Below are 25,662 nucleotides of genomic sequence, written 5' to 3'. Positions count from 1 at the left end.
GAAGCTTCTGGAATCTGTGAAGGGGTTGGGAGGTGACCAGGGTTTTATCTTTGCTCCTGCTGCTACCATCTTCCTGAGAGTTTTCTTTTGACTTTCGCAGTTTTCACACAATCTCATTTGGTTGTGCAACCTTGATGTTTTCTAATGTTTGGTTTGGTGTCTCAGCCAGAGTCATTTCCTTCCTGGAGCTGGGCTGTCACTGAATGGGGAATTTTTGGCTGTTGCCTAAAGGGAAACAAAATAATTTTTCTCTTTCCCAAAGAGCCTGAGCTGTTGCAAGGGCCAGATGGGGCTGGTACTTTTGCTCTCTTGGAAGGCTTCCCAATATCTGCCCCTTTTCAAGCTAGAGAATGACAATGCATGGCTAGAATTCAGGGCCACTGGAGAATTGCCCCGGAGGTGGCAGTATGTTTGGCCAAGACCCCCCAGGCCAGGAGTCTGTCTATTTGGTTCTAGTTACAACTTGTATTTAGCACTTAATATGTGCTAAACATGTGCCAGGTAGAAATCTTACCTCATAAATCTTATTATTCCCCTTTTATAGATGTGGAAACTGAGGCTCAGAGATTAACTAACATGCTGAAAGCCTCCTTGTTAGTAAGTAATGGGCTGGGGTGGGGACCTAGGTCTAATTGACCTGAAAACCTACTGGGGTAGGTCACTGGAGGCATCAGGTCTCACTTTTCCCCTCTGTAAAATAGGTACACATATTGCCCTGTCTATTCTTATAAACCGGGAAGCTACAAAACATAAGAGGTTGTGAGGATTTTAAGTTAGGGCTGGGGCGCCTGGGTGGCTCAGTGGGTTAAAGCCTCTGCCTTCGGCTCAGGTCATGATCCCAGTGACCTGGGATCAAGCCCCACATCGGGCTCTCTGCTCCATGGGGAGCCTGCTTCCTTCTCTCTCTCTCTGCCTGCCTCTCTGCCTACTTGTGATCTCTGTCAAATAAATAAATAAAATCTTTAAAAAAAAAAGTTAGTTCTGATGGGGCACCCAGGTGGCTCAGTCAGATAAGTGGCTGCCTTTGGCTCAGGTCATGATCCCAGGATTCTGGGATCAAGCCCCATGTTGGGCTCTGCTCAGTGGGGAGCTGAGCTTTTCCCTCTCCTTTGCCTGCCACTCTGCCTACTTGTGCTCTCTCTGTCAAATAACTAAATAAAATCTTAAAAAAAAAAAAAAAGTTAGTGCTGGTGGCTCAGGACAGGTCACCTGACTTTCTTTCCACACATTAGTTACTCCACTGGAACACAGCTAGGTTTTAATCACTGTGGGGATTTTGGGGGGTTGTGTGAAAATGAATAGAACATATGCGCAATGCATCTAAATCAGTCCGCAATTTTTTAGAGAGGAGAGGTGAGAGCTGGAATGAAAGGAGCTGCCCTTTGGCTGAACCCCTGCTTGGTGCTAAACTAGTGTAATTAAGCTCCTGTGGGTTGCAAGTTTTGAACACTCATTGAGATCATCCATTAACCAGGATAGGCTAGGTTATGTTGCAGTAACAGATAAAGTCTGAAATCTCTGTTATTCAACACAACACAGACTAATTTCTTTTTTAAAAAATTAATTAATTAATTAATTTGACTGAGAGAGATCATAAGTAGGCAGAGAGGCAGGCGGGGGGGGGGGGGAAGCAGGCTCCCTGCTGAGCAGAGAGCCCGATGTGGGGCTCGATCCCAGGACCCTGAGATCATGACCTGAGCTGAAGGCAGAGGCTTAACCCACTGAGCCACCGAGTTGCCCCCTACACAGACTAATTTCTGAAAGTACAGTGCTGCCTCCTGCGTTCTTGGAGCTGGCTCTGTCTTCTTGAACACACGGCTTCCAGGGTCAGTGTGACTGGGGAAGAGAGGCCTGAAAGCAGACTCACTGGCTCTTCATTGCTTCCTCCAGAAAGTGATGGTAGCATTTCCGCTTAAAACCCATTGGCCAGAACTAGTCATGTGGACCCAGCTTACTTGCAAGGGAGACTGGGTATGAGAGGGAGAAAAGGACTGTTTGGTAAGCAATGTCTCACCTATAGGTTACTTCAGTTCACGGGAGTTGATGATGAGGTTCTATCTAATCATGGCCTGCGGGGTCTCACATAGCCTAACACTTGCCCAGCACTTTCATCTCATCTGTGCCACTTTCCCTTCATTCATTCAGCTCAGCCACTAGAGTCATTCTTCATCTGAGGAGATATACCAAGCTGTTTTCTGCCCCAGGACCTTTGCATACGTTCTCCTTAGAAGGCTCATTCCTGGGCGCCTGGGTGGCTCAGTGGTTAAGCCGCTGCCTTCGGCTCAGGTCATGATCTCAGGGTCCTGGGATCGAGTCCCGCATCGGGCTCTCTGCTCGGCAGGGAGCCTGCTTCCTCCTCTCTCTCTCTGCCTGCCTCTCTACCTACTTGTGATTTCTCTCTGTCAAATAAATAAATAAAATCTTTAAAAAAAAAAAAAAAAAAGAAGGCTCATTCCTCCCTGACTCCCTTGTATCTTCCCATGGCTAATTCGTTCCATCATTTGAGTCTCTGCTGAAATGGTATCTGCCCTCAGAAGCCTTCCCTGGCTAAGCCGTATAAATCAGTCTGTCGGGTACCCCTCCCTGTGTGCGTGTTAGTTTTCACCAGAGAACTTCTCCCAGTTGATAATTAGAAATCTCTTATTTAACTAGTTTAATGTTGACATCATGTCAGTTTTGTTAATGGATGGCATCCTCAGAGGCTAATACAATGACTGAATGAATAAATGAATGAATGAGGAAGGGTAAATCATTTTAGCAGCTGATAGAGTACAGGTCCAACGGAGAACCAGAGATAGAGTAATTAGGAAGGTCCATTAGGAGGTTATTCCCTCAGAGTTACTTAATTTTTATCTAGCTTGAGTTGGGAATTTTGAGTGCTCTGTGTTTGTGTGTGTGTGTGTGTGTGTATGTGTGTGTATCGGTGTTGGACTTTGGATATCCAGGAGGGGCCAGCCCAGAGATTAAAAGGGGAAGGAAAAAAGAGGGCCCAGAAAGCTGTTTGTCACTGATATGCCAGCTGGCACCAGGGTTCTTTAGTTATGGCTGAGTCACTTTTATTTGTTCTAGAAGGATCCATTTCAGCCTCATGAGTCAGCTGAAGAGTAAGAATGCACATATAATTATTACATCACTATTTATCATGAGGGCTGTGAAGGGAGGGAGGGATTTCCAGGTTGTGCTCACTGAGGAAAGAGCTCATTGACAGTTAGAGTCCCCTTTGCTCAAGTGTTTCCTGAATTAAATATGCCATGCATAGAGGTGCCTGGCTGGCTCAGTCCTTAGAACATGTGACTTTTATAAATTTGAGCCTTGTGTTACATGCAGAGATTACCTGAAAATAAAATCTTTAGAAAAAAACAGGTCATGCATATGAGAAAGCACTTAGGACAGAGCCTGACCTGTGGTTGCGGAAGGTGATGATAGCCACAGGAAATAAGAATAATAGCTTTTCACTGTCTCGTGCTTGCTCATTTCATCCTCATGGCTGCTCTATGGGAGTTGGGGTATGGGTCCTCATCTCACTTGTCACATGAGGCAGAATGGTTACCTGGCCAGGGAGCCCAACCCCGACTGATGGGAAGCATGGGAAATGCTGTGACAAAGCCAGAAACCAAACACTTAAGCCTGAAACCCAACTCATATCCCTCTGTAAAGTTCCTCCAGGGAACTTTCAAAAACATCCAGACTCTGATTTAATTTTTCTGAGAACATATATGTCCATCCCTCACTGCTCACAGCCACTGAAACTTCAGACCCTGGCAACCCCTCCCCATCCCTGGGAGTCTTGGCAGAGGGCACCCCAAGCTACCTGTCTTCCCGTGTGTGACAAGGTTGGTTGCTGATGGCACAGGCAGGCAGAAGCAGGTTGCACCTCTCTTCCTGCTAGGTTCCCTATTACTTTGCCCCACAGCCATGGTGCCTTCCGAGACTGTGCCATTGCCTGCTGACAGTCACAGTTTCCATTCAAGCATTTAAAATGCTGACCAGGGGGGCACCTGGGTGGCTCAGTGGGTTAAAGCCTCTGCTTTCGGCTCGGGTCATGGTCTCAGGGTCCTGGGATCGAGCCCCGCATCGGGCTCTCTGCTCGGTGGGGAGCCTGCTTCCTCCCTCTCTCTCTGCCTGACTCTCTGCCTACTTGTGATCTCTGTCTGTCAAATAAATAAATAAAATCTTAAAAAAAAAAATGCTGACCATAGCCATTCACTCCAAATACTTCCTTCACAGCCCCTAAATTGGGAGTCAGAGGTTCTTTCTCTGCATGTTTTGGGCAGGGACAAAGGGCAGAGGTTGACTGTTTGCATAGTCTATGCCCTGTCTCCGTCCCCAGGCTGGAGACTTTACCTATCTTATCCCACTGAGTCCGAGGCAGTCCTGGGACAGGACTCCACAGATAGATGCAAATGATTCTCAGGGTTAAGAAACTAGCCCTCGGCACAAGGTGGGAGCAGTAGTGGCTGGACCTGGAAACTGAGGGGAGCTTCCCCACCCTTATGCTCGGTTCTACTCTATAATTACAATTTATATTTTTGGACTTCATGATGCTGTGGAATCGTGATGTGTGTAGAATCACTTTTTGAGAATATAATCTCAGGGGAAAAAAGCACAAAGCTGCACTTAGAGCTCAGTCGTAGGAGTGACATCACCCAGCATGGTGCCAGCCTCCCCTTGGCAGACAGGAAACCTGCGGGGAGATTTAATGCTTGTGACAGCCCTTTCTCACTAACGTTTTGCCCCATCCTGTCATCGATATTCTATTTTTACTTCAATAAGCATGCGGATGTGGCAGCCTGAAGAGTGGGCATCATATCTGGCCAGCCATGAGAGATCAGGTCGCCAGGCATGAAACGTAGAAAAGCTACGTTGTCTCCCTCTCTGGGTTTTGATGGTGGGAAGGGAGGCCCACCCAGGCCCACTGCCCACCTTCTGACTTGGATGCGGCATCAGCAACGCAAGAAGAGAAGTGGAGATGTTTTGACTCTTATTTATTTATTTATTTGAGACTTTTACCTATTTATCTGAGATAGTGAGCAAATCAGAGAACACTAGAAGGGGGAGGGATAGAAGGAGAAGCAGGCTCTCTGCTGAGCAGGGAGCTCACCACAGGGTATCCCAGGAACCTGGGATCATGACCTGAGCCGAAGGCAGTCACTCAACTGACTGAGCACCCCCAGGCGTCCCTGTACCTCTTATTTATTGTCAATACCTCAAATACATCTGAAAGGTCCCAGTATGCTGAGACAGGGGTTTCACAGGAAACTGAAATTTGTCATCGGATTGTCACCGTAAGCCTGACGTGGGGTTCTGTCAGCTGACCTCTGTGGCGCATGTGACCCTGAGAGGTTGACTAGGTGGAGGGTAGGTGTCAGTCTGGAATGTGCTGGGAGGCCACAGGACAGCTCTCCCCTTCCCATGTGGGGTCCCCCACCCCTGAGTGCTGGCACATGACCCACCATGCCAGCTGTAGGCCACTGTGTGTCACTGTGAAAGAACAACAAAAGCGAAGAGAAAAGCTGAACTCTTCTTTAGGATGAAAACATAATGAGGTCTTTTATGTCCCACATGGGTGGAGGCCCTAGAGATCAGCCACAGGTGGGCTGGTGGCCTCAGTGTTCCTGCCACATACGTCCTGACAGGCGAAGATTTGCGCAGAAAGAGAAGTAAAAAAAAGTCCCTAGCAGTAGTCGGTCTCTGCTGTGGTGAGGTCAGGCCAGGATGTTCACCCTCCGCCCCCCTCTGTCCCCTCAATGAGGAAACCAGGTCTCAGCCAGGCCTCAGACAGGGGAAGGTGCTGGTGCTTCTGGGCTCACAGATAGGTCAGGGTGCAGGTGGGACCTCCAGGAAGTGGTGCAACTGGGAGCATTCCTTCAGTTGGGGCCTGGCCTCTGTGGGAAGTTGCAGTCTGAGGACCCCTTCAGCAGCAGGCCTGGCCTACCCAGTGCGAGGGGAGCTGGGGCTGTCACTGTCACTGGCCTTGCATGGAGGAGCCTCCTTGGCCCTTCTGCTCCATACACAGATATCTTGGGACACCACTGAGGTGGCCCTTTGAGGAACACAGGATTGTCCTCTCACCCCAGTGTGGTTTGTGGATGGAGGGTGTTGGGAGAGGGCCCAGGCCAGAGAGAGGAGACTCTGAGTGGCATGGGATGGTCCCTTCCTCTTGGGGGCAGGGACACAGGGTTCATGTCATACCATCTGGGAGTAGGTCGCTCTGTCCCCACTCTGCTCACCAATTCACTTTCACAGCCGGGGCTTGCTTACCATGTCATTTGGCACAAGGGCCTGTGAAACAAATGGAATGATACCACAAAAGGCAAAGGTGTGTGACTCCATGGGTCCCACCTGCATGGCTGCTGCTGGGGAGGACTCCCCCACCCCCCACAGGCTCTCAGTTTTGGCCCAAAGGACCTTGGCCTGGGGGGTGGGATGGGAGCAGCTTGGCCCACGGAACCTTCTGAGGGTCTGAGGACCCCAGATGGGAGGGAATGAAGTGTGTGTTCTCCTGGGGGTCCCCTCTGTGGGTGGAGTCCTGCCCACAGCCCTGGCCTCCCTGACCTTCCTGCCTCAGTGCTCCTTTCTTCTACCTTCTTCCTCGGGCGGGTCCCTTCCTTGCTACTTTCCAGGGTTGTGGTGAGAATACTTGTAGTGAAAATATCAAGAACACATCGTTAACAGTGGGTGGCAAGAAACAGAAGTGAGTCAGATCTGAATGTAGAGATCGCCTGCTTGCTAATCTGGGTCAGATGGATTCCCCAGAGCAAACAGCTACTCACTCTAGCTCTGAAGACCCAGTGCTGGTCATTACTGTAGCGAGCTAGCTTGCTTCCTGATTTTTTTGTCCTTAGGAAACGTACTTTACTTTGTAACCAATGCATGGTCTTTGTTGAAAAATTCTACCCTGTGAATAAACAGAAAGCCAATCCACCCACCAACCCACCCCTTAGTATAAAATCACTGATAATCACGTTACCCAGAAATAATCACTGTTCACATTTTTTGTATGTTCTTCATCTTCTTTTTCCCTTCATACACAGATGTCTTCTATACTGTTACACATATTTTACCGAAAACTGGCTACGTGGTCTGTAAGCTCTGTTGTCACTCAATGGTGTAGTAATACCTTTCCATGTCAATGGTAGGGTAGACACAGATATTTTTTTAGTTGCTGTTACAGTGAAAACAAAACAAAACAAAACAAAACACCCACACAAGTTAAAAAACTTAAGCGAGCAGTCACATTTCTAGAGACAGAAAGAATGGTAGGTGCCAGGGGTTGTGGGGGAAGGGATGGGAAGTATTCTTTTTCATTTTTTTTTTAAGATTTTATTTATTTATATGTCAGAGAGAGAGAGCACATGAGTGAGCACAAGCAGGGGGAGCACAGGAAGAGGCAGAGGGAGAAGAAGGCTCCCCGCTGAGCAGGGAGTCCAATGTGAGACTCAATCCAGAACCCTGGGATCATGACCTGAGCCGAAGGCGGACACTGAACTGACTGAGCCACCCAGACATCCCGGGAAGTTGGTTTTTAATGGGGACAGAGTTCAGTTTGGGAAAGTGGAAAGGTTCTGGAGGTGGGTGGCAGTGATGGTTGTACAACAGTCTGAATGGACGTAATGGCCGCTGAACTGTGGGCTTAAAAATGGCATAGGTGGGGGCGCCTGGGTGGCTCAGTGGGTTAAGCTGCTGCCTTTGGCTCAGGTCATGATCCCAGGGTCCTGGGATCGAGCCCCACATCGGGCTCTCTGTTCAGCAGGGAGCCTGCTTCCTCTCTCTCTCTGCCTGCCTCTCTGCCTGCTTGTCATCTCTCTCTGTCAAATAAATAAATAAAATCTTTAAAAAAATGGCATAGGTGGTAAATTTCATGTCATGCGTATTTTACCACAATAAAAAATATATAAAATAAATTATTTAAAAACAGTGTGAATAATTCAAAGTTTTGTTAAATGAAAACTGAAAGACTCCCGTCCTACCCTCCTCACACTCAATATGTGGGCTGTTGAAGAGATAGCTGATACTTTAAAAATATAATAGCAACAACCATGATGTTTCTGTGTTAGAGCTGAGTAGGTCATACACACTGTGTCACTTAATCCTTGGGAAAGAGGTATGAGATCGACAGAGCTGATTTCCATTCCGGAACCTGAACTCTAAACAGCTCAGCTCTGCTACTTCTTTTTTTTTTTTTTTTTTTTTTTAAGATTTTATTTATTTATTTGACAGAGAGAGATCACAAGTAGGCAGAGAGGCAGGCAGAGAAAGGAGGAAGAAGGCTCCCGCTGAGCAGAGAGCCTGATACGGGGCTAGATCCCAGGACCTCGAGACCATGACTCGAGCTGAAGGCAGAAGCTTAACCCACTGAGCCACCCAGGTGCGCCGCTACTTCTTTTTTTTAAGATTTTATTTTTAGGGCACCAGGGTAGCTCAGTCAGTTAGTTGGGTGTCTGCCCTTGGCTCTGGTAATGATCCTGGAGACCTGGGATTGAGCCCTACATCGGGCTCTCTGCTCAGTAGGGAGCCTGCCTCTCCCTCCATGCAGCCCCCCACCACCCCGACTTGGGCATTCACTCTTTCTCATTCACTCTTTCTCTAAAATAAATGAATAAGATCTAAAAAAAAAAAGGATTTTATTTTTAAGGAAACTCTATACCCACCCTGGGTCTCAGATTCACCCCAAGATCAAGAGGTCCACGCTCCACCAGCTGAGCCAGTCAGGTGGCCCTACTACTTCATTCATAAGATAATTTTATTTTTATATTTATTTAAAAGATCTTATTTATTTATTTGACAGAGAGAGAGAAAGAGAGAGAGAGCACAAGTAGACAGAGAGGCAGGAGGAGGGAGAGGGGGAAGCAGGCTCCCTGCTGAGCAGAGCATGGGGCTCAATCCCTACCCTGAGATCATGATTTGGGCTGAAGGCAGAGGCTTAATCCTTTGAGCCACCCAGGCACCCCGATTTTATTTAAGAGATAATAAGGGGTGCCTGGATGACTGGGTGGCTCAGTCATTTAAGAGATCATAGTAAGTCATTGTCAGGGAAGGAGAAAGTCACCCATCATCCACCACTCAGCCTCCTCACTACTTTTGTGCATTCCCTGTAGCCTTTCTTCCCATGTTTCCACCCTCTTCTACTTGTGCAGGCAGCCCCCGGTGTGGTGCCACCTGCAGAGGGGCCTCGGGGGCTTCAGGGGCGCACAACACTGGTGTCCCAGTACTTCTGCTGAGCCAGTCCAGCGGGGGCAGTGAAACCAGCCCTAGCTTTGAATCTTACCAGTTGTTTGATTGGAGACAAATCATTTCACCTATCTGAACCTCAATGTGCTTAAAAATAAAATGCGGACAATTCTGTCAGCCACCAGAGATTATCGTGAAAATCAGTCTCTGTGGTTCCTTACAAGTGTAGTGCCATGTATTCTTAGGCATTATTATTCTAGTCCTAAAGCTTGGGTTTGAAAAGCTTGGCCTCTTGGTAACAATGGGTTTTGTTTCGAGAGAGACACAGTTTACCTGTTAGAGGAATTGCTACCAGAGGGAGACTCAAAGGCTGGAGATGTTTCATCCTAGCCCCACCTGGTGCATGTGCAAGCAAGATGGAGGCTGGCCCTAGAATTCCAGGACCGCTGTTTCTGTGGTTCTCAAATATGGGTCCGCCCCAGACCACCCGATGGTGAAGGGCTTTGAATGCAGGGTTTGGGACTTTGGGTTTGGTTTGGAAGTTAATGGGGAGATACAAGGATCTGGGAGAGGAGTGTGCGCTTCATCTGGACTATGGGAGTTCATAAAGGCTTTAAACAGGGAAGTGAAGAGACAAGAGTTGTATTTTAGCAAGATGTGGCCTGGGCAGGGGTCTGGAGGCTGCCCCAGATGGAGGCGGCTGCTGGCCCTTGAAGACGATGCCAGGACAGTGGTGGGGGAGGCGAGAGGAAGCTGTGTCACAGACTACATGCAGGCTCTGAGGAGCTGGTCAGGAGCCGGTGTAGATACGCCCTCACACCACCTTTGGGGTTTCTCACCTTGGTGCAAAGGGGAAGAGATTCTTGTCAAGAACCAGGGAACCTCCAGCCAGACTTCTTTGGCCAGTCCTGCCTGTCCAGGCTGTGTGATCTTTGTGATCTTTGGCCGGCCACTTAACCTGCTCAGGCCTCAGTTTCCTCATTTCTAGTGGGGATGAAATGCAAACAGCTTATGAGGATTTGAAGGCTGCACAGCTGGGTGTGGCATGCTTAGTGCTCTTTGGGGCTCTTTGCAGGATCCCCATCTGTAAGACATGATTCCATGCTTGTGGAAGGGGAAGCTATAGGACCACCAGGCTTTCTTTTCTTTTCTTTTCTTTTTAAAGATTTTATTTTTTAATTTGACAGAGAGAAATCACAAGCAGACGGAGAGGCAGCCAGAAAGAGAGAGAGATAGGGAAGCAGGCTCCCTGCTGAGCAGAGAGCCCGATGCGGGACTCGATCCCAGGACCCTGAGATCATGACCTGAGCCGAAGGCAGCGGCTTAACCCACTGAGCCACCCAGGCGCCCCTTCTTTTTTTTTTTTTTTTTAAAGATTTATTTATTTATTTATTTGACAGAGAGAAATTACAAGTAGACAGAGAGGCAGGCAGAGACAGAGGAGGAAGCAGGCTCCCTGTTGAGCAGAGAGCCCGATGCGGGACTCGATCCCAGTACCCTGATATCATGACCTGAGCCGAAGGCAGCAGCTTAACCCACTGAGCCACCCAGGCGCCCCCAACCAGGCTTTCTTATGTAGAGGCTCCCCTAGGGACTTGGTGGGGTGAAGATGTATAACTTCCTCCCATGTTTGGGGAAATGTATAGTCGATGAAAAGCTCTTCTAAGTCTATGTTCCCATTACCTTCCTCTTAACAACCCTTTTAGATAGGCACCCTCTCCAGATTATTTACTTATTTATTTGAGATAGAGCTAGAGCAAGTGAGCAAGCGAATGAGCAAGAAAAAGCATGGTGGGGGGAAGGGTTAGAGGAAGAAGCAGACACCCCACTGAACAGGGAGCCTGATGCGAGGCTCAATCCCAGAACCCTGGGATAATGACCTGAGCCGAAGGCAGATGCTTACTTAACCCACTGACCTACACAGGCATCCCAACCCTCTCTACTTTATAGCTGAGGAAACAGGCTCAGAGGAGAGTCTTGTCTAAGGTCACAGCGCTGGTAGGATTGGAAGCTAGTTTTGGGTGACTCAGTGTCAGAGCCGGACCCATCACAGGAAATTGTCATGTGTCCCCAGTACATACATGGGGAGGCTGAGGCCGGGAGGGGAAGAACTTACCCGGCCACAGTGAATTCAAGATGGAGCCAGGAACAGAGCCCGGATCTCTGATTTGTAGACCCCACCTCTTGATGGCTTTCCCACTTCACTGAGTATTAGCTGCTTTTTGTCTTTCTACCTTGCTTCATGGAAACCAGTTCCTGAAATCAAGTCTTCTTTCCTAGACCTCCCAGACGCTGTGAAGCCAGGAGGGCCGTTGGCAGCTTCTGTAAGAAACACTGAAGAAGAACAGGAAAAGGGGCCGTCTGTGGGGCCAGTCTCCTTTCCAGGCCCAGGTATTTTAAATTAAATTAAATTTTTTAATTTAAAGAAAATGTATTTAAGGAAATGTTTTATCTATCAGGATATTCAGCTCAGCATATAATAGCAAAAAATTGAAAATAACAAGGAGGATGGTAAAGTTAATGACAGAACAATACAACACTGTTAAAAATGTTGTGGATGTATATACATACATGGAGACATGCTCACAATATATTGAATTTAAAAAGTAAAAAAAAAATGGGCGCCTGGGTGGCTCAGTGGGTTAAAGCATCTGCCTTCGGCTCAGGCCATGATCCCAACATTCTGGGATCGAGCCCCCCATCTGGCTCTCTGCTCAGTGGGGAGCCTGCTTCTCCCTCTCTCTGCCTGCCTCTCTGCCTACTTGTGATTTCTCTCTCTGTCAAATAAATAAATAAAATCTTTAAAATGAAAAGTAAAAAAAGTCAGATACCAACAGAATATAAACTGCTTATTACTGTTTTTTTGTTTTTTAAATATTTTAAATCAGTTAGCTGTACAAGTTAGGTATGGTGATTCCATTTTACAGATGAGGCAATTGAGGCATAGAGAAGTTACACAGCCCGCTAAGGTCACATGCTGTGGGACCCAGGTATTTTCCCTGTGGTTTCCTGAGTCCCGAGCACAGGTGGGTCCTGCTGCTGGTTCCAGCTGAGAACCTGATGACCTCTCCACTCCGTACTGCCCATGGCAGCTGTGTGTGTGGGGTGGTGACTGGTGCTGCCTGCCCACCTCCTCACCTTCCTCTCCTCTGCCCCTCACACATCTGCTGCTTTGTTCCACAGCACCTGAGGTGATTTGCTCAAGGTCACGAAAGTAGGAAGTCGCATCTGAGTAGTGCGGTTTAAATGCCTCTGTCCTTAACACCAACCACACTGCTGTCCCAGAGCCTTTCAGACCACTTCAGATTGGGCTCCCACCCCCTTGTGCCCAGGGAAGGGTTTGGGGACAGTTTGTCAAATGATGGAAGGACTCAGCCTGCAGATGTCTTCCCTGGGGTGGTGTCGGGCGATGGGGGGGGGGGGTTCGGGGGAGAGGTACCATTATTCACACTGTTTACACCCGTGTGTCCCTTCTCACCACCTCTCCCCGGGTGCCTGGCCTCCCTTCTGCTCTGCTGTAGGCTCCGAGTGGTGTGCTGAAGCTCCCAAATCCAAGAAATCTGAGTTCATTGATGCTGTTCCTGAAGCCGGGGTCAGCAGTGGCCTAGAGGAGCGCACCTGGGTGTGTGCATTAGACAAACCTGTATTTGAATCCCACCTCTCAGTTCCTGGCAGGAGAATTACTTAGCTTCTCTATACCTCGGTTTCTTTATCTAAAAAGATAAAAGGGTGCCTGGGTAGCTCAGTTGGTTGGGCGACCGACTCTTGATTTCGGGGAGTCGTGATCTTGGGGTTGTGAGATTGAATCCCACATTAAGCTCTTCGCTCAGTGCAAAGTCTGTTTGAGATTTTCTCTCTCCCTCTGCCCCTCTCCCCACTCACGTGTGCTGTCTCTCTCTAAATGAATAAGTAAAATCTTAAAAAAATCAGGCACAGTAACGAGAGACTATGTCAACATGTCATAGTTGCTATGGCAACATGTCAGTGTTGCTACCATTAGGTGCCCATCAAATGTTAGTTAATATTAGCAGTGTTCTGGACACCCCAGATAGGCTGAAGCTGGGAAAATAATTCTAGGCCAGGAAGTCTGAACTGTTAACTGTAGCTAAAGATAAAAAACAAAAACCAGGGCAGAGCTGTGATCAGCAGTTAAAGATAAAGGAAAGTGGTCCTCAAGCAAAGGTGAATGATGATGGCCAAAGAGAAACATTACAGTAAAGCAGGGAAATTCTAGGGGAATGCTGGCCCAGATGGAGGAGGGGATAGGGGTTACCAACTCTGGTGTTCCTTGTGTAGGGCTACTGCAGAAACCAGCCTCATCTGGAGAGGCCTTTGCACTGATGTGGACAAAGTGGGTGGGGAGCTCCAGGGCAGGATGCAGCAACCTCCCTCCCCAGTGTTCTTGACTCATGCCTGTAGTGACCCAGCCCAGCAGAACAAGAGTTGGTGTATTCTGCTTGGGAAAGCTGACATTCCAGAAAGACTTCCGCAGGAAATGTTTTTCATAGTGAAAGTTTTGGCACATGGAGGGTGAGTGCTTTGGAAAGGACATGTGTGAAGCTGAGTGTCTTCCCTGACCCAGGGCTTCCACCAAACGTTTACAAAACAAGTCTAGTTCTTATCTGATTTGTCAGTTTTGCGGCACTGGCTCCCATCCCATTCATTTTCTCCCCAAAACCACAGGGATAAAGAGCTCCTCCTTCAACTAGTAGCCCTCATATGTCACAAGAGCAGACCTCGGTGACACCCTCCCAATCTCAGGAGAATCCCAGGCATCAAGCCAGCCAGAAAGTCATGATTTATGTGAAGCCAGTGTTGGCCTGCGGGTCAATGGGCAAAGGGAGAGGGACCATCCACACAGTGAGAACCCCGTCCTGAGGCCAGCTCTGGGTGGGGCCAGCATAGGGCAGAACTTGAGAGGAGAAGCCAGAGGGAAATGGAGTAGTCTAGAGCAGCGGTCCCCAGGGCATGGACCCTGGATCCCCGTGGTTCAAGAGAGCTCGGATGTTAGAAAAGATGTATATCTCACGCGTAAAAAACTCTGGGGATTTCAAGGGTAAATACATCATGTGTGAATTAAAGCCGATTGAAAGAAAAACATCAAGTCACTCACAGTGAGGCGGCACAGAGACACAGCTAACAATTAGGAGAGAGATAAACATGACCACAGTTTGGGGACCCAAGCCAGGGGTATTGAGCCGAGGCTGAGAGAAGGCAGGGTGTGGCTAGAGGCAGCAGTGGTGTGTCAGCAGAGGTCTCTGGTCTGGCCAGCAGAGGCCTGTATTGGACAAGATCACCTGAGAAGCAGGAGGATTTTTACAGGACAAAGGCCTGAGAGAAAATAGGGAAGGAGCTGGGTGAAGCTGGAGGAGGCTTGGGGTCTGGGTGAAGGAGAGAAGGTGGGCAGGTTGGGTGGGAGTGTCTAAGGCAGGCTCCCCTGGTGTCTTTAGGGAGAACAGGGCCCTGGATCTCCCCTTCTTGTCCCCTCCACACTTAGTCACAGGGGAGCAGCCCCTGGGAAGCTTGGGCGGATGTGGGCATGGATTTGAGAGTGTGGTGGGGCTCTTAGCTGTCTAGAGGTCTAGAACCGTGGACTCAGAGAGAGGTTTAGGCCGCCCCTCCTCTTGGGCTCTGTGAGGATGAAAGAGGCTTAGCCAGCGTTAGGTGAGCTTTGTTTTATCAGTTGCCTCGGCTGATAGTTTAGGAAGCCTGATTCTAGCTTCATCAGGGTGCTATTTTCAGTCTTCCGAATTAATTTTCTTTTTTATGGCCAAAGTTCCAGATTAATCCCTCATTTCCTGATGTTATAAACCAGAAATACCTGAAATAGGAGGCTTGGGCCAGCCACCCTGGGGTCAAGGCCAGGTTCCCTTGGAGGGCTGGTGCCCAGTTACTCAGAGGCCATCCCAGTCCTGGGGACACCTGGGAGTTTCCAGATGATGACATCTGAAGCTTCTGGCTTCTGGCCAAGGCCTGTTTTTGCGTGGATCGGCCACCACAGCTCGTCCCTCATGCCATCTCCACCCTGGCTTGCACCCACTCTAATTCATCAGACTCCAGACTGCCTTGTTAGTGTTCAGGTTAATCCTTTTCTGGTGCCCCTCGAAGAAATGTCACTTCTTTAACCTGGCTTTTACGTGACCCCAAACTACTCTTCAAGCCCTCTCTCTCCCGGATCTTCTTCATTCTCTAAGGGATTAGAGCACGGATTCTGGGGATGCTGGATTGACTCAGTCAGCTGAGCTGCCAACTCTTGATTTGAGCTCAGGTCTTGATCTCAGGGCTGTGAGTTCAAGCCCTGCCTTGGGCTCCATGCCCTGCACTGGGTGCCCTGCATGGAGCCTGCCTAAAAACAAAACAAAACAAAACAATAAAACAAAACCATGGACTCTAGAGCCACTGACTGTGTGCCCTTAGAAAGGTTTCTTTACCTCTCTCTGCCTCAGTTTCACCATCTATAAAGAGAACATGGTAATAGTACCTGTCTCCTAGGATTGTCATCATGATTAAGAGACTTAACACACTGACTCATTTAGAGCAGGGCCTTGTGTGACAGTGGTGTTTGCTAGGTAGGCATGCCTGAGTAATTTCTGCATGCCTGGGCTTGCCTGCTCTCATACCTCCCCACAGTCAGTCCTACTCCTTCAGTGCCCACTATCCACTTTTTTGAAATCCTCTGTGAAACCCTCCTTGGCCTCCCAACCTGCTTGGGTGGCCTCTCTGCTGCCTCTGCCCTTGGAGGCTGGTTATGGCCATTGCTGCTGCAATGGAGTTTTCCGGAAGGCGGGCTCCGCCGTTAATCACCTCTGTGTCCTTCATTGCTCTTTGTGCGGGAGGTGGGCCAGAGTAGGGCTTGGAAGTCACATGGATGCCCATCCGAAGCCTGGCCCTGCCACTTACTGGCTGAGTGGCCCTGAGCCAGTAGCCACCTCCAGTGCCTCTACTTCTCCCCTGGCCCAGTGGGAATCATATACGGAACCAAACTTTGGGGCTGTCACAGAGTGTCACTAAGGTGGCTCGTGAGGAGCGTATAGGCTGGCCCGTGGGGGTGTCAGGAAATAGCAGGTGTCATTAGTGACAAAAAGTGTTTGTGGAATGAAGGAGAAATTGGTGTGGGAACTGGTTGCCAACCCCTCCTGTCTTCCTCTTTTCTAGGGCACGGCCAGACCCATGGTCCCTCCCTTTCAGGGCGCGCTCCAGCCAGAGCCAACCTCCCGCCTCCTTCTGCAGATGACCCTCATTCCTTAAAAACTGACTTTCCTGTTTCATCCGATTCAAAGGTAAATCTGGGAATACCACCTTCCTCCCCCAACCCCCAGCTGTGGCTCCCACTCAAAAATGCAATGTGCTGGGGCTCCTGGCCGGCTCAGTCAGGAGAGCTTACAGCTCTTGATCTTGGGATCATGAGTTCGAGCCCTATGTTGGGTATAAAGATGACATAAATGAATAAAATGGGAAGAAAAACAAAAAGACCAAAATGGGGGCTAGGGGTTAAGGGGATAGGGAGAAAGGAATTACTCCAAGCTTCCAAGACTAAATGCAGGCTATCAATGCAGCTAGGGCCTGGGGCCCTGGCATTGGGGGTGCCCTTTACACAAATACATGTTTTTAAATGTGCTTTTCCATTCTTTGTGTTTGATGGGAACTGATACATGGCATCTTTCTCCCCACAAAATATATTGGTTACATGTATACTAAGTCATTTGCTTACAAACCACCTCTCTTCTAACCCTTTCCCACCCCATACATGTCTGAATTATCCCGAATTTGCAGTGACTTGGGTCCAGGACCACATGTGACCTTTAGGGTCTTAGACACTTTTGCCTTTGTGGGCCTTTTCTCTCCTTCATGAAAAAAAAAAAAAAAAGGATTATATTTTACAATTGCACTGTACAAAGATGAACCTAATCCAACCTGTATTAAAAAATTAAAACAATTTCTTTGACTCTAAAAGTTCACTCTTATTCTTCTGGCTTTAAAAGAAATCAAAATATTTTTGTGGGCCTCTAAAAGTATCCTGGGCAGGGTGCCTAGCAGAAAAGCCAATGCTACATGGGTCTGGTTAATGAGACTCTTCCATAAAGGAGACGAGCACTTAAGCATGTTTTTGTTTTGTTTTTTAATACATAATTACTAATCTTCAAAGATCATTTACTAATTGGTGGACTGATCATGGTATAGTGTTAAGTGAAATCACCAGAAGACAAAACTATGTGTATGGCATGATCCTGATTTTAAAAAGAAATCCTGGGGTGCCTGGGTGGCTCAGTGGGTTAAGCCTCTGCCTTTGGCTCAGGTCATGGTCTCAGAGTCCTGGGATCAAGCCCCGCATTAGGCTTTCTGTTTAGCAGAGAGCCTGCTTCCCTCTCTGTCTCTGTCTGCCTCTCTGCCTGTTTGTGATCTCTCTCTCTCTGTCAAATAAATAAATAAAATCTTAAAAAAAAAAAAAAAAGGAAAAGAAATCCCGTGTATCTAATTTATAAGAAATACTTTAAACTCTCATAGCAGTTCAGTGGATAATGGGATCGTGGATGGTATTCACCCTCTAATTTTCAAAAACTGTCTGTAAGAGCATAGATAACTTAAAAAAAGTTAAACCTCTGTACACCTATTTTTAAGAAGATACGTGACTGAGGGAGAGCTGCTTTTCAGAGACTCACACAGAATTGCATTTGTTTGTGTGAACCTAGATCCTGCTTCCCAGCATGTATACCATGTGTAGGACCTGGGGCACCAGTTCAGCTGCTGACCAGCTGTGTGACCTCACCTTAGCTCTCTGACCCCCTTGGTTCTCACTTTTGTAAACTGGGGAAAAAGACAAAGCAAAAACCGTAGCCACGTGCCAGGAATATTCACATTTTAATTGATCTGCAGGATTAAGCTCCGGAGTACTATGGTTATCTTCATTTTTGCTGCTCTGGAAACTAAGGTTCAGAGAGGTTAAGCTGCTTCCCCAAGGTCACGGAGCCAGTTAGAGGCAGAGCTGGGATTTGAGCGGGCCCTATCCATGTCCTATAAAGGACCATTTCTCCTCACTGGACAAGATGAACTCCCCCACCTCTTCAGCTTTGATGAGCTAAGATTCCTTGAGGTAGTAGGGAAAAAATAGTTTCCATTTTAATCCCATACTAATCTCCATCTCTTCTGTCTGCATTCCCAGGGCTTTAGTACCTCCATTCCTAAGCAGGAAACACTTGTGAGCCGAGCTGAAGACAGCCTTTTCTGGAGCGAGGCAGACGTGGTCCAGGCAACTGAAAACTTCAACCAAAACCACAAAATCAGTGAGGGGACCTTTGCTGACATCTACAAAGGGCAAAGGCATGGCACACCATTTGTCTTCAAGAAGCTCAGAGAGGCGAGCACTTCTTGGTTTCAAGTAAGGGGTGGAAGTTCTACTGGCGAGCCTGGATTTTCATGTTTCATTGTCTTTTCCCACAGGTGGCCTACTCAGGTCCAGGATCAGTCGAAAAATTCTTCCAGGCAGAGGTACAAATTTGTCGCAGGTAAGCCTCCCCTTTGGAAAATACTTTACTTAATGATGACGGCTAACCTTGAGATAGTGCTTCCTGTATGCCAGGCATGTCTTAAAATTCCATATGTAAAAATTCACTGAATCCTCATAAGAACCTTGTAACATTGCTGCTCCTATCAGCATTGTTTTGTACATGTGCAAATTGAGGCCCAGAGAGGTTAAGTGTCTTGTCCAAGATCGCACAGCTGGTAAGTAGCAGAGCTAGAATTTGAACCTAGGTTGGTCTGGCTTCGTAGTCCATGCTTTTTCTCTGAAGCACCTATATGCATGGATTAGAGTTATCAAATTCTCTTGGCTCGATTGGCCCAGCTCTTTCCTTCCATGGTGGAAGAAATCTGTTTCTATCCTGTTTTTTTGAGATGGTCAGAGATTTACTGTTTCCAACTCCAATGGCAAATCCATCTCAAAAAGGTATTGCCCCAGAGTAGGACTTAGCAAATGATGCCCAGTGGGCCAGATCAGGCCATGCCTGTGTGTGTGTAGTCTGATTGCTAAGAATGGGTTCTCCATTATAATTATGAGAAGAAGATTTCATGGTATGTGAAAAGTATATGAAATTCAGATTTCCATGTCCATGATAAAGTTTTATTGGAACAGTTACACTTATCTCTGTCTTCTCTCTGGCTGTTTGTGTGGGATAGTGCACTGTTGAGTGGTTGCCGCAGAGACCATATTGACCTACAAAGTCTAAGATACTTTGGCAGAGACTTTTTTTTTTTAAGATTTATTTCTTTATTTTGAGAGAGAACAGGGAGGGGAAGAGAGAAAGGGAGAGAGAGTCTCCAGCAGACTCTGCGTGGAGCGAGATCATTACCGAAGGGGAAACTAGAGTCTGATATTCAACCGACTGTGCCACCTAGGCACCCCAACAGAGAAATTTTGAGCCATAAAGTCCTGAGCAATAAAGATCTTCAAAAGCCCTCCTCAAACCTGCTCATTTTACAGATGGGGAAACTGAGGCTGAGAAGGGAAGTGAGCCTGCCTGTCCCGGAGCTGGCAGGGGACTGGCAAAAAGAACAGGAAGGACGTGGGGAGACTTGTTCTGGCTCTGCCATCACTGACTGATGAATTTAACAAAGGCCTGTCTGGCACCTGTCAGGCGCTGGACATCCACTGTCATTCAACCTTGGCAAGTTGCTCTCTACCAACACGCAGCCTTGGGCGAGGAATGTGTGATGAGTGTAGAGTGTCTTGAGAGTTAAAGAAAATAATAAATAAGAAAAAAAAAGTCACCTGTTTTCCGTAGTACCTATAAATGACTACTTCTGTGTTAGTATTTCAATATATTTTCTTTAATCTTTTCTCTATTTATACCTGTGTATGAATAAGCACACACATATTTAATAAAAAAATGAAAGTATAATTCCCCTTTCCATTTTTGCAAAGTACTTCCCCGAGATGACAGACATCCCATTCATTGACTGGGCAGCTGTGGGTTGCCAAGGCCTTTTTTGGTCTTAGGGAAGATACACAGCCCCTGCCTTGGGAATGTTTATGGTCCAGAAGGGATTGAGTGTAAATGACTCTCTTGAGTATGAAAAGTGCAGTATTATGGCCTGCGGGGAGTGGAGGAGGACAGGAGGGATTGGCCAGGAGTCCATTATAATAGTCCTGTGGAGCATCCATCAGGGTCTGACTCAGGGTGGAGGAGGGGTGAATGAAGGGGACAGTTGGAAAACTGTTTATGACCATAAATGCTGACCATTTAGGTGGGGAGGTAAGGAGGTTTCCAGGAAACTGCATAGAGACTGCATAGGTGCCTTTTTGGGATTTATTATCCCAAATAGCTGGGCACAGAGTGGGTTTGGGACCTGTTGAGTCGAAGTTTTTCACCTGAGCATCAGAATGCAAACAGACATTCAGTTCTAAAGCTTAGGAAGGGGCTGCAATGAGAGATTTGGGGGGAGCATACCTGGAGACATAGCTGATCAAACAAGATGATGAGCTGAGCCGGAGGTATTGAGCTTTCAGAGGAAGGCAAAGGAGGAGAGTCTTGGTGAAAAAAGCCAGGGGAAAGCAGTCAGAGAGATAGGAAGAGAGTCAGGAGGGAACAGTGACTCAGAACCTAGGAGAAGAGGATTTCAGGGAAGAACCCAGTCCTGGGAGTCCCAGCAGCCCTGCAATCTGATCCTGCCTTCCCTGCATGCTGGTCGTGACCGTGAGCAAGTTCCTTAACCTCTAAGCCTCTGTTTCTAGAAGATGGGCTGGTTTGGGTGTTCTGTGCAGCAGAGCAGTGAGGTAGGGTAGGTCTGAACTCCTTGACTTCATGCTTGTTGAAGGCAGGCAGCTTTCATCTCTCTACCCTGGTACTGGGTCTTCAGGGATCAGAGCATTTGGTATCTGGGAATTCACTGGTGACCTCATGGGTAGAGGGGGGAGAAGAGGGGTGGGAGGTGAGGAATTAGAGCAGTCTGTTTATTCTTTCTGTCTGACTCCTCACCTCTGCACTAATATGTGATTTCAGATGTTGCCACCCCAACGTCTTACCTTTGCTGGGCTTCTGCACTGGAAATCAGCTTTGCAGCCTGATCTACCCGTACATGGCAAATGGCTCTTTACAGGACAGACTCCAGGGTCAGGTAAGGGGCTGGGTCATGGTCAGAGAACAGAACCAGATAGCATCCAGTTAGGGACTTCTGGAGGGGAGAGGGGACATCAGGAGAGAAGTTGGGCTAGAATAGATAAGATCTGGCTAAACATCTTCATGTAAAAACCTACGAAAAAATTATTTGACGAGAGCAAGACAAAGGTATCCCATAGTACTAATTTTATTTAACATTGTTCTGGGGGTGATAGTCAAGGCAATAGGACAAGAAAAGTAATTAAGAGATACAAAGTATGGAGAAGTAGAAGCAAATTTTTATTTGCTAAAAATGCTATTCTATTATATAGCTATTTGCTTGTGTCCTTATGGGCTATCTCTGGAAAGATAAAAAAACTGGTATCTTGGCTGCCTCTGAGGAAGTGACCTAGGTAGCTAGGGCGTGGGAAAGGAGAGGAATTTTTACTCTATGCCCTTTAGTACCTTTTGCATGTTACAGCATGTGAGCATAATACCAATTAAAACTCCAATTTTTACAAAGATTTTATTTATTTATTTGACAGATCACAAGGAGGCAGGGTGTGGAGTGGGGGGTGGGGTAGGGAAAGCAGGCTCCCTGCCTTGATCCCAGGACCCTGAGATCATGACCTGAGCTGAAGGCAGAGCTTTAACCCACTGAGCCACCCAGGAGCCCCTAAAACTACAATTTTAAAAACAATCTCCCTCCCATAAAATCCTCAAATAGGAGGAAGATTTATTCTGCAAGAGAATTACTGCTTCCCTTAACAGAGACCAGACAAAACGGTTATTCATGGTATAATAATGATTTTTAGGTTTGCTACACTCTTGCTGTGTGCAAAACACCACGATAAAGGTTTTACACTTGTCCCCTTCAGGCCTAGCTACAACTCAAGAGGTACCCCCCCCCCCCCGCCGTTTTCCAAAAAAGGAGTTTCTGGTGCAGAGAGGCAAAGCAACCTGCCCAAAGGAACACAGCTGACAGGTGTCAGGGCTGGAATTTAAACAGGGTTCATGTGGCTGTAAATTCCAGAGGTTTTTTTTTAAGATTTCTTTATTTATTTATTTGACAGAGAGAGAGAGGGGAAGGGAAGCAGGCTCCCTGCTGAGCAGAGAGCCCAATGTGGGACTTGATCCCAGGACCCTGAGATCATGACCTGAGCTGAAGGCAGCGGCCCAACCCACTGAGCCACCCAGGTGCCCCAATTCCAGAGGTTTTGAGAAGGAATCTACGAGCAAGGCCAGCTCTCAGAGGATGTGGGACCTATGATGGGGCTTAAAAAATAAGTAGTGATTGAGCCTGGAGTTTCAGTCCTAGAACAACAGTGCCTGGGGGATGGCAAGGGTTTTAGCTCACCCTGTAATCCCACCAGCCCCCATGAGGTCTCCCCAAATACACATAAAATTGCCATTAGGCCCATGTGCTTAGTGTGCTAACACAAGCTCCTCATCCCCTCTCTCAGGAGCCCCCTCCTAAAGGAAAATTCCAGACCTGCCACTGTATAGTCGTGATAAAAACAGCTGCAGGTTACTGAGCGCCCACTGTGTGGCGGGTACCATACTAGGTGTGTACCGTATACTCATATACCATATACCCCCTACCATATTGTCCTCTGAGTCCTTAGAGCAACCCTAGAGAGGCATGGGGTTAACACTTTCATTTTATAGCTAAAGCAGAAATCAAGGCTCAGGGACATTGAGCGTCTTTCCCAGAGTCACACAGCTAGTGCGTGTCTGAGCTGGGATTTATATCGAGGTCTGCTGATGTCAGAATGGTACCCTGCCAGTACACCATGCTGGTTGAGCCCCCTCACAGAGGATGGGATGGTCTGGAGGAGAGACGGGAGCTGGGAGCTCATTGGGACTTGGAAAAGGCAGAGGTGTGACTGATTCTCTCCCTTTTTCTTTAATTTAGGGAGGCACGGACGCCCTCCTCTGGCCCCAGCGCGCCAGCATCTGCTCTGGGCTGCTTCGTGCTGTGGGGCACCTGCACAGCTTGGAGATCATCCATGGCAATGTCAAGAGGTGAGGGAGGGGGTCTCGAGGGCCTGCGCTGCGGGGGTCCAGCCACACACATTCTGCGCCCCTTCCTCTCCCTCGGTCTCTTTTGCCCTTGGATGGCTCCTCCCACCCCACCTCTCCTGGGTCTCTTCTATCTTTCTTTGTTATTCCCTCAAAACTCAGGGTTTCTGCTGTCCCTACACACTGCCTCCCTGTCACCGTGCTTGTCTTTTTGAGCTGGTGTTTTCCCAGCACGTACCCCACATCCCTGATGCCTTTTACTTCCAACCCAGCAGCTGGTCTGGACCTGATCCTGGAGCTTTGGGCCAAGGCCCCTAGGATTTTGAGCTCCTCACTCAGCATCTTCCTGGACACGCACCCCCTGCTTATGTATCTGTTGGTAAAAGCAATTCATGTCAGGGAAGCTTCCTGCAGGGTAGGTGTGCAACCCAGTATCTTAGCACCATGCTCCCTGGGACATGAGGACAACAAGAGTCCTGTCTGGGGACTGGCAGCATGGAGAGACTCCAGAAAATACCAGAAAATCTGGCATAACTGACCTTGAAACCATAGAACTCATACTTCCTCCAAGTTTTCCATTTGGCTAGTGGAAGCCTTGTCCTCTTTTTTCCTCCCTGATTCTTGCTTGATCACACAGACAATTGTAATAGCAAGAAAGGAAATGAAAGGGTGAGAGGGTGAGAGGTCATTCTGGCCCTGGTGCCCTGACTTCTTCAACCATTGCCCACACGGAAGTCCTAACCCTAAGGGGGCACTGTGTCTGCTTACCAATTCATGTTTTCTTTCTTACCCTTTTATTTAAACAAGGCAAACCTTTCCTCATGTGGCATGCCATCATTTTTAGTGACTTCTTAGTTTTCTGTTGAAGGGATTGGCCCATAATTTATTTAACTACCCCTAATAGTGGATATTGGAATTGATGTCTGTTTTTTTTTTTTTTAAGATTTATTTATTTCAGGTGAGGGGGAGGGGAAGAGGGAGAGGGAGAGAGAATCCCAAGAGCGTGGAGCCCAGTGGGGGGCTCAATCCCACAACCCTGAGATCATGACCTGAGCTGAAACCAAGAGTCGGACTCTTAACCGACTCTGCCACCCAGGCACCCCTGATGTCTATTTTTTAAACATCTGTTTAGGGTTAGTTTGATTATTTTTATCCATGTAATTTGTTTTCTTGTTTGTTTGTTTTTCCCTTTGAAGTAGCTTCTGAGAGTGTTGACTCCCACAGGTCAGATGCCCAGGTCCAATAATGTTTTTATTGTTCTTCATAGTCCCATGATCTGGGCAGGACCAATCACAAGGGATCGTGGCATTTAGACTCGAGTCTGTCAGGCCAGAGCCAGGGCTCACAACAGTGTTAGAGGGGCTCAAGCCTCCATAGCCCACGGTCTAGGCAAGCTGAGTTTGATGAGGGTTTGACATCTGTGGGGATCAGGGGGGCCGTACCTTGCTGACCACCCCAAAGGCCATTCCTGGGACAGCACAACTAATCTCAGCTCCGTCCTCCTTTGCTGGTGGAAGTGCGTTTCCACCCCCTTCCCTCACCAGGACCAGCTCAGAAAATCCAGGCAGAGGGTCTAAAGTGACTCTTAACTTGCCAGGGCCACTGCTGCTTATTGTGAAGTTGTTCTCTGAAAGGGTCTCCATGGCAATCTCTTCCTGTCCAGCTCCAAGTGAGAAAGTTCTCTCTGCTTTCTTTTCCACAGCTCCAATGTTTTGCTAGACCAAACCTTCACCCCCAAGCTGGCTCATCCAATGGCTCACCTGTGTCCTGACAACAAAAGGTCAAGATACACCATGATGAAGACTCATCTTTTCCAGGCCTCAGCTGCGTATCTGCCGGAAGATTTCATCAGGGTGGGGCAGCTGACAAAACGAGTAGACATCTTCAGCTGTGGAATTGTAAGAGCTCCCTTCTCGGCCTGGCCTTGGGCCTGTCCTCATTTGTCCTTCCCACAGCGTCTTTGTAAGCAGAAGATATAATAGAGCTCCCTAGATATAGTCCATCGAAGTAAAGTAAGGGCTGGCAAACTATGGCCTGGGGCGTATTTTGTGCAGCCTGTGGCTAAGAATAGTACATTTATAAAAGATGCTAATAAAAGATGCCACCCTGGGTGGCTCAGTCAGTTAAGTATCTGGTGTCAGCTCAGGTCATGATCTTGGGGTCCTGGGATTGAGCCCCATATGGGGCTCCCTGCTCATTGGGGAGTCTGCTTCTCCCTCTCCCTCTGCCCCTGCCCCCTGCTTGTGCTCTCTCTCAAATAAATAAATGAAATCTTAAAAAAAAAAAAAACCAGCATATGACAGAAATTTGGTTTGTGGCCCACAAAGCCTAAAATACTTACAGTCTAGCCCTGTTACAGAAAAAATTTGCCAGCCCT

At 47.8% G+C, this 25,662-nt stretch overlaps 1 protein-coding gene across 2 annotated transcripts in view; it reads left to right on the top strand.

Annotated features, from left to right (window-relative positions):
* IRAK2 (interleukin 1 receptor associated kinase 2) overlaps positions 1-25,662 on the top strand; it is a 53,644-nt gene that overhangs the window by 11,336 nt on the left and 16,646 nt on the right. Inside the window, exons 3-9 of one of the 2 annotated variants that reach the window (XM_082682756.1) lie at positions 11,452-11,562; positions 16,327-16,451; positions 18,332-18,526; positions 18,610-18,674; positions 21,168-21,282; positions 23,179-23,288; positions 24,988-25,183. In XM_082682756.1, coding sequence (XP_082538882.1) covers positions 11,452-11,562; positions 16,327-16,451; positions 18,332-18,526; positions 18,610-18,674; positions 21,168-21,282; positions 23,179-23,288; positions 24,988-25,183 — 917 coding nt within the window. The remainder of the gene's footprint in view (positions 1-11,451; positions 11,563-16,326; positions 16,452-18,331; positions 18,527-18,609; positions 18,675-21,167; positions 21,283-23,178; positions 23,289-24,987; positions 25,184-25,662) is intronic. The other variant, XM_082682757.1, reaches the window with a different exon arrangement.

This window comes from Mustela nivalis (assembly GCF_964662115.1).
Source record: "Mustela nivalis genome assembly, chromosome: 1".
Classification (NCBI taxonomy): Eukaryota; Metazoa; Chordata; class Mammalia; order Carnivora; family Mustelidae; genus Mustela; species Mustela nivalis.
Note: the sequence above shows the minus strand (reverse complement) of the source record. Positions and strands in the feature narration are given on the sequence as shown.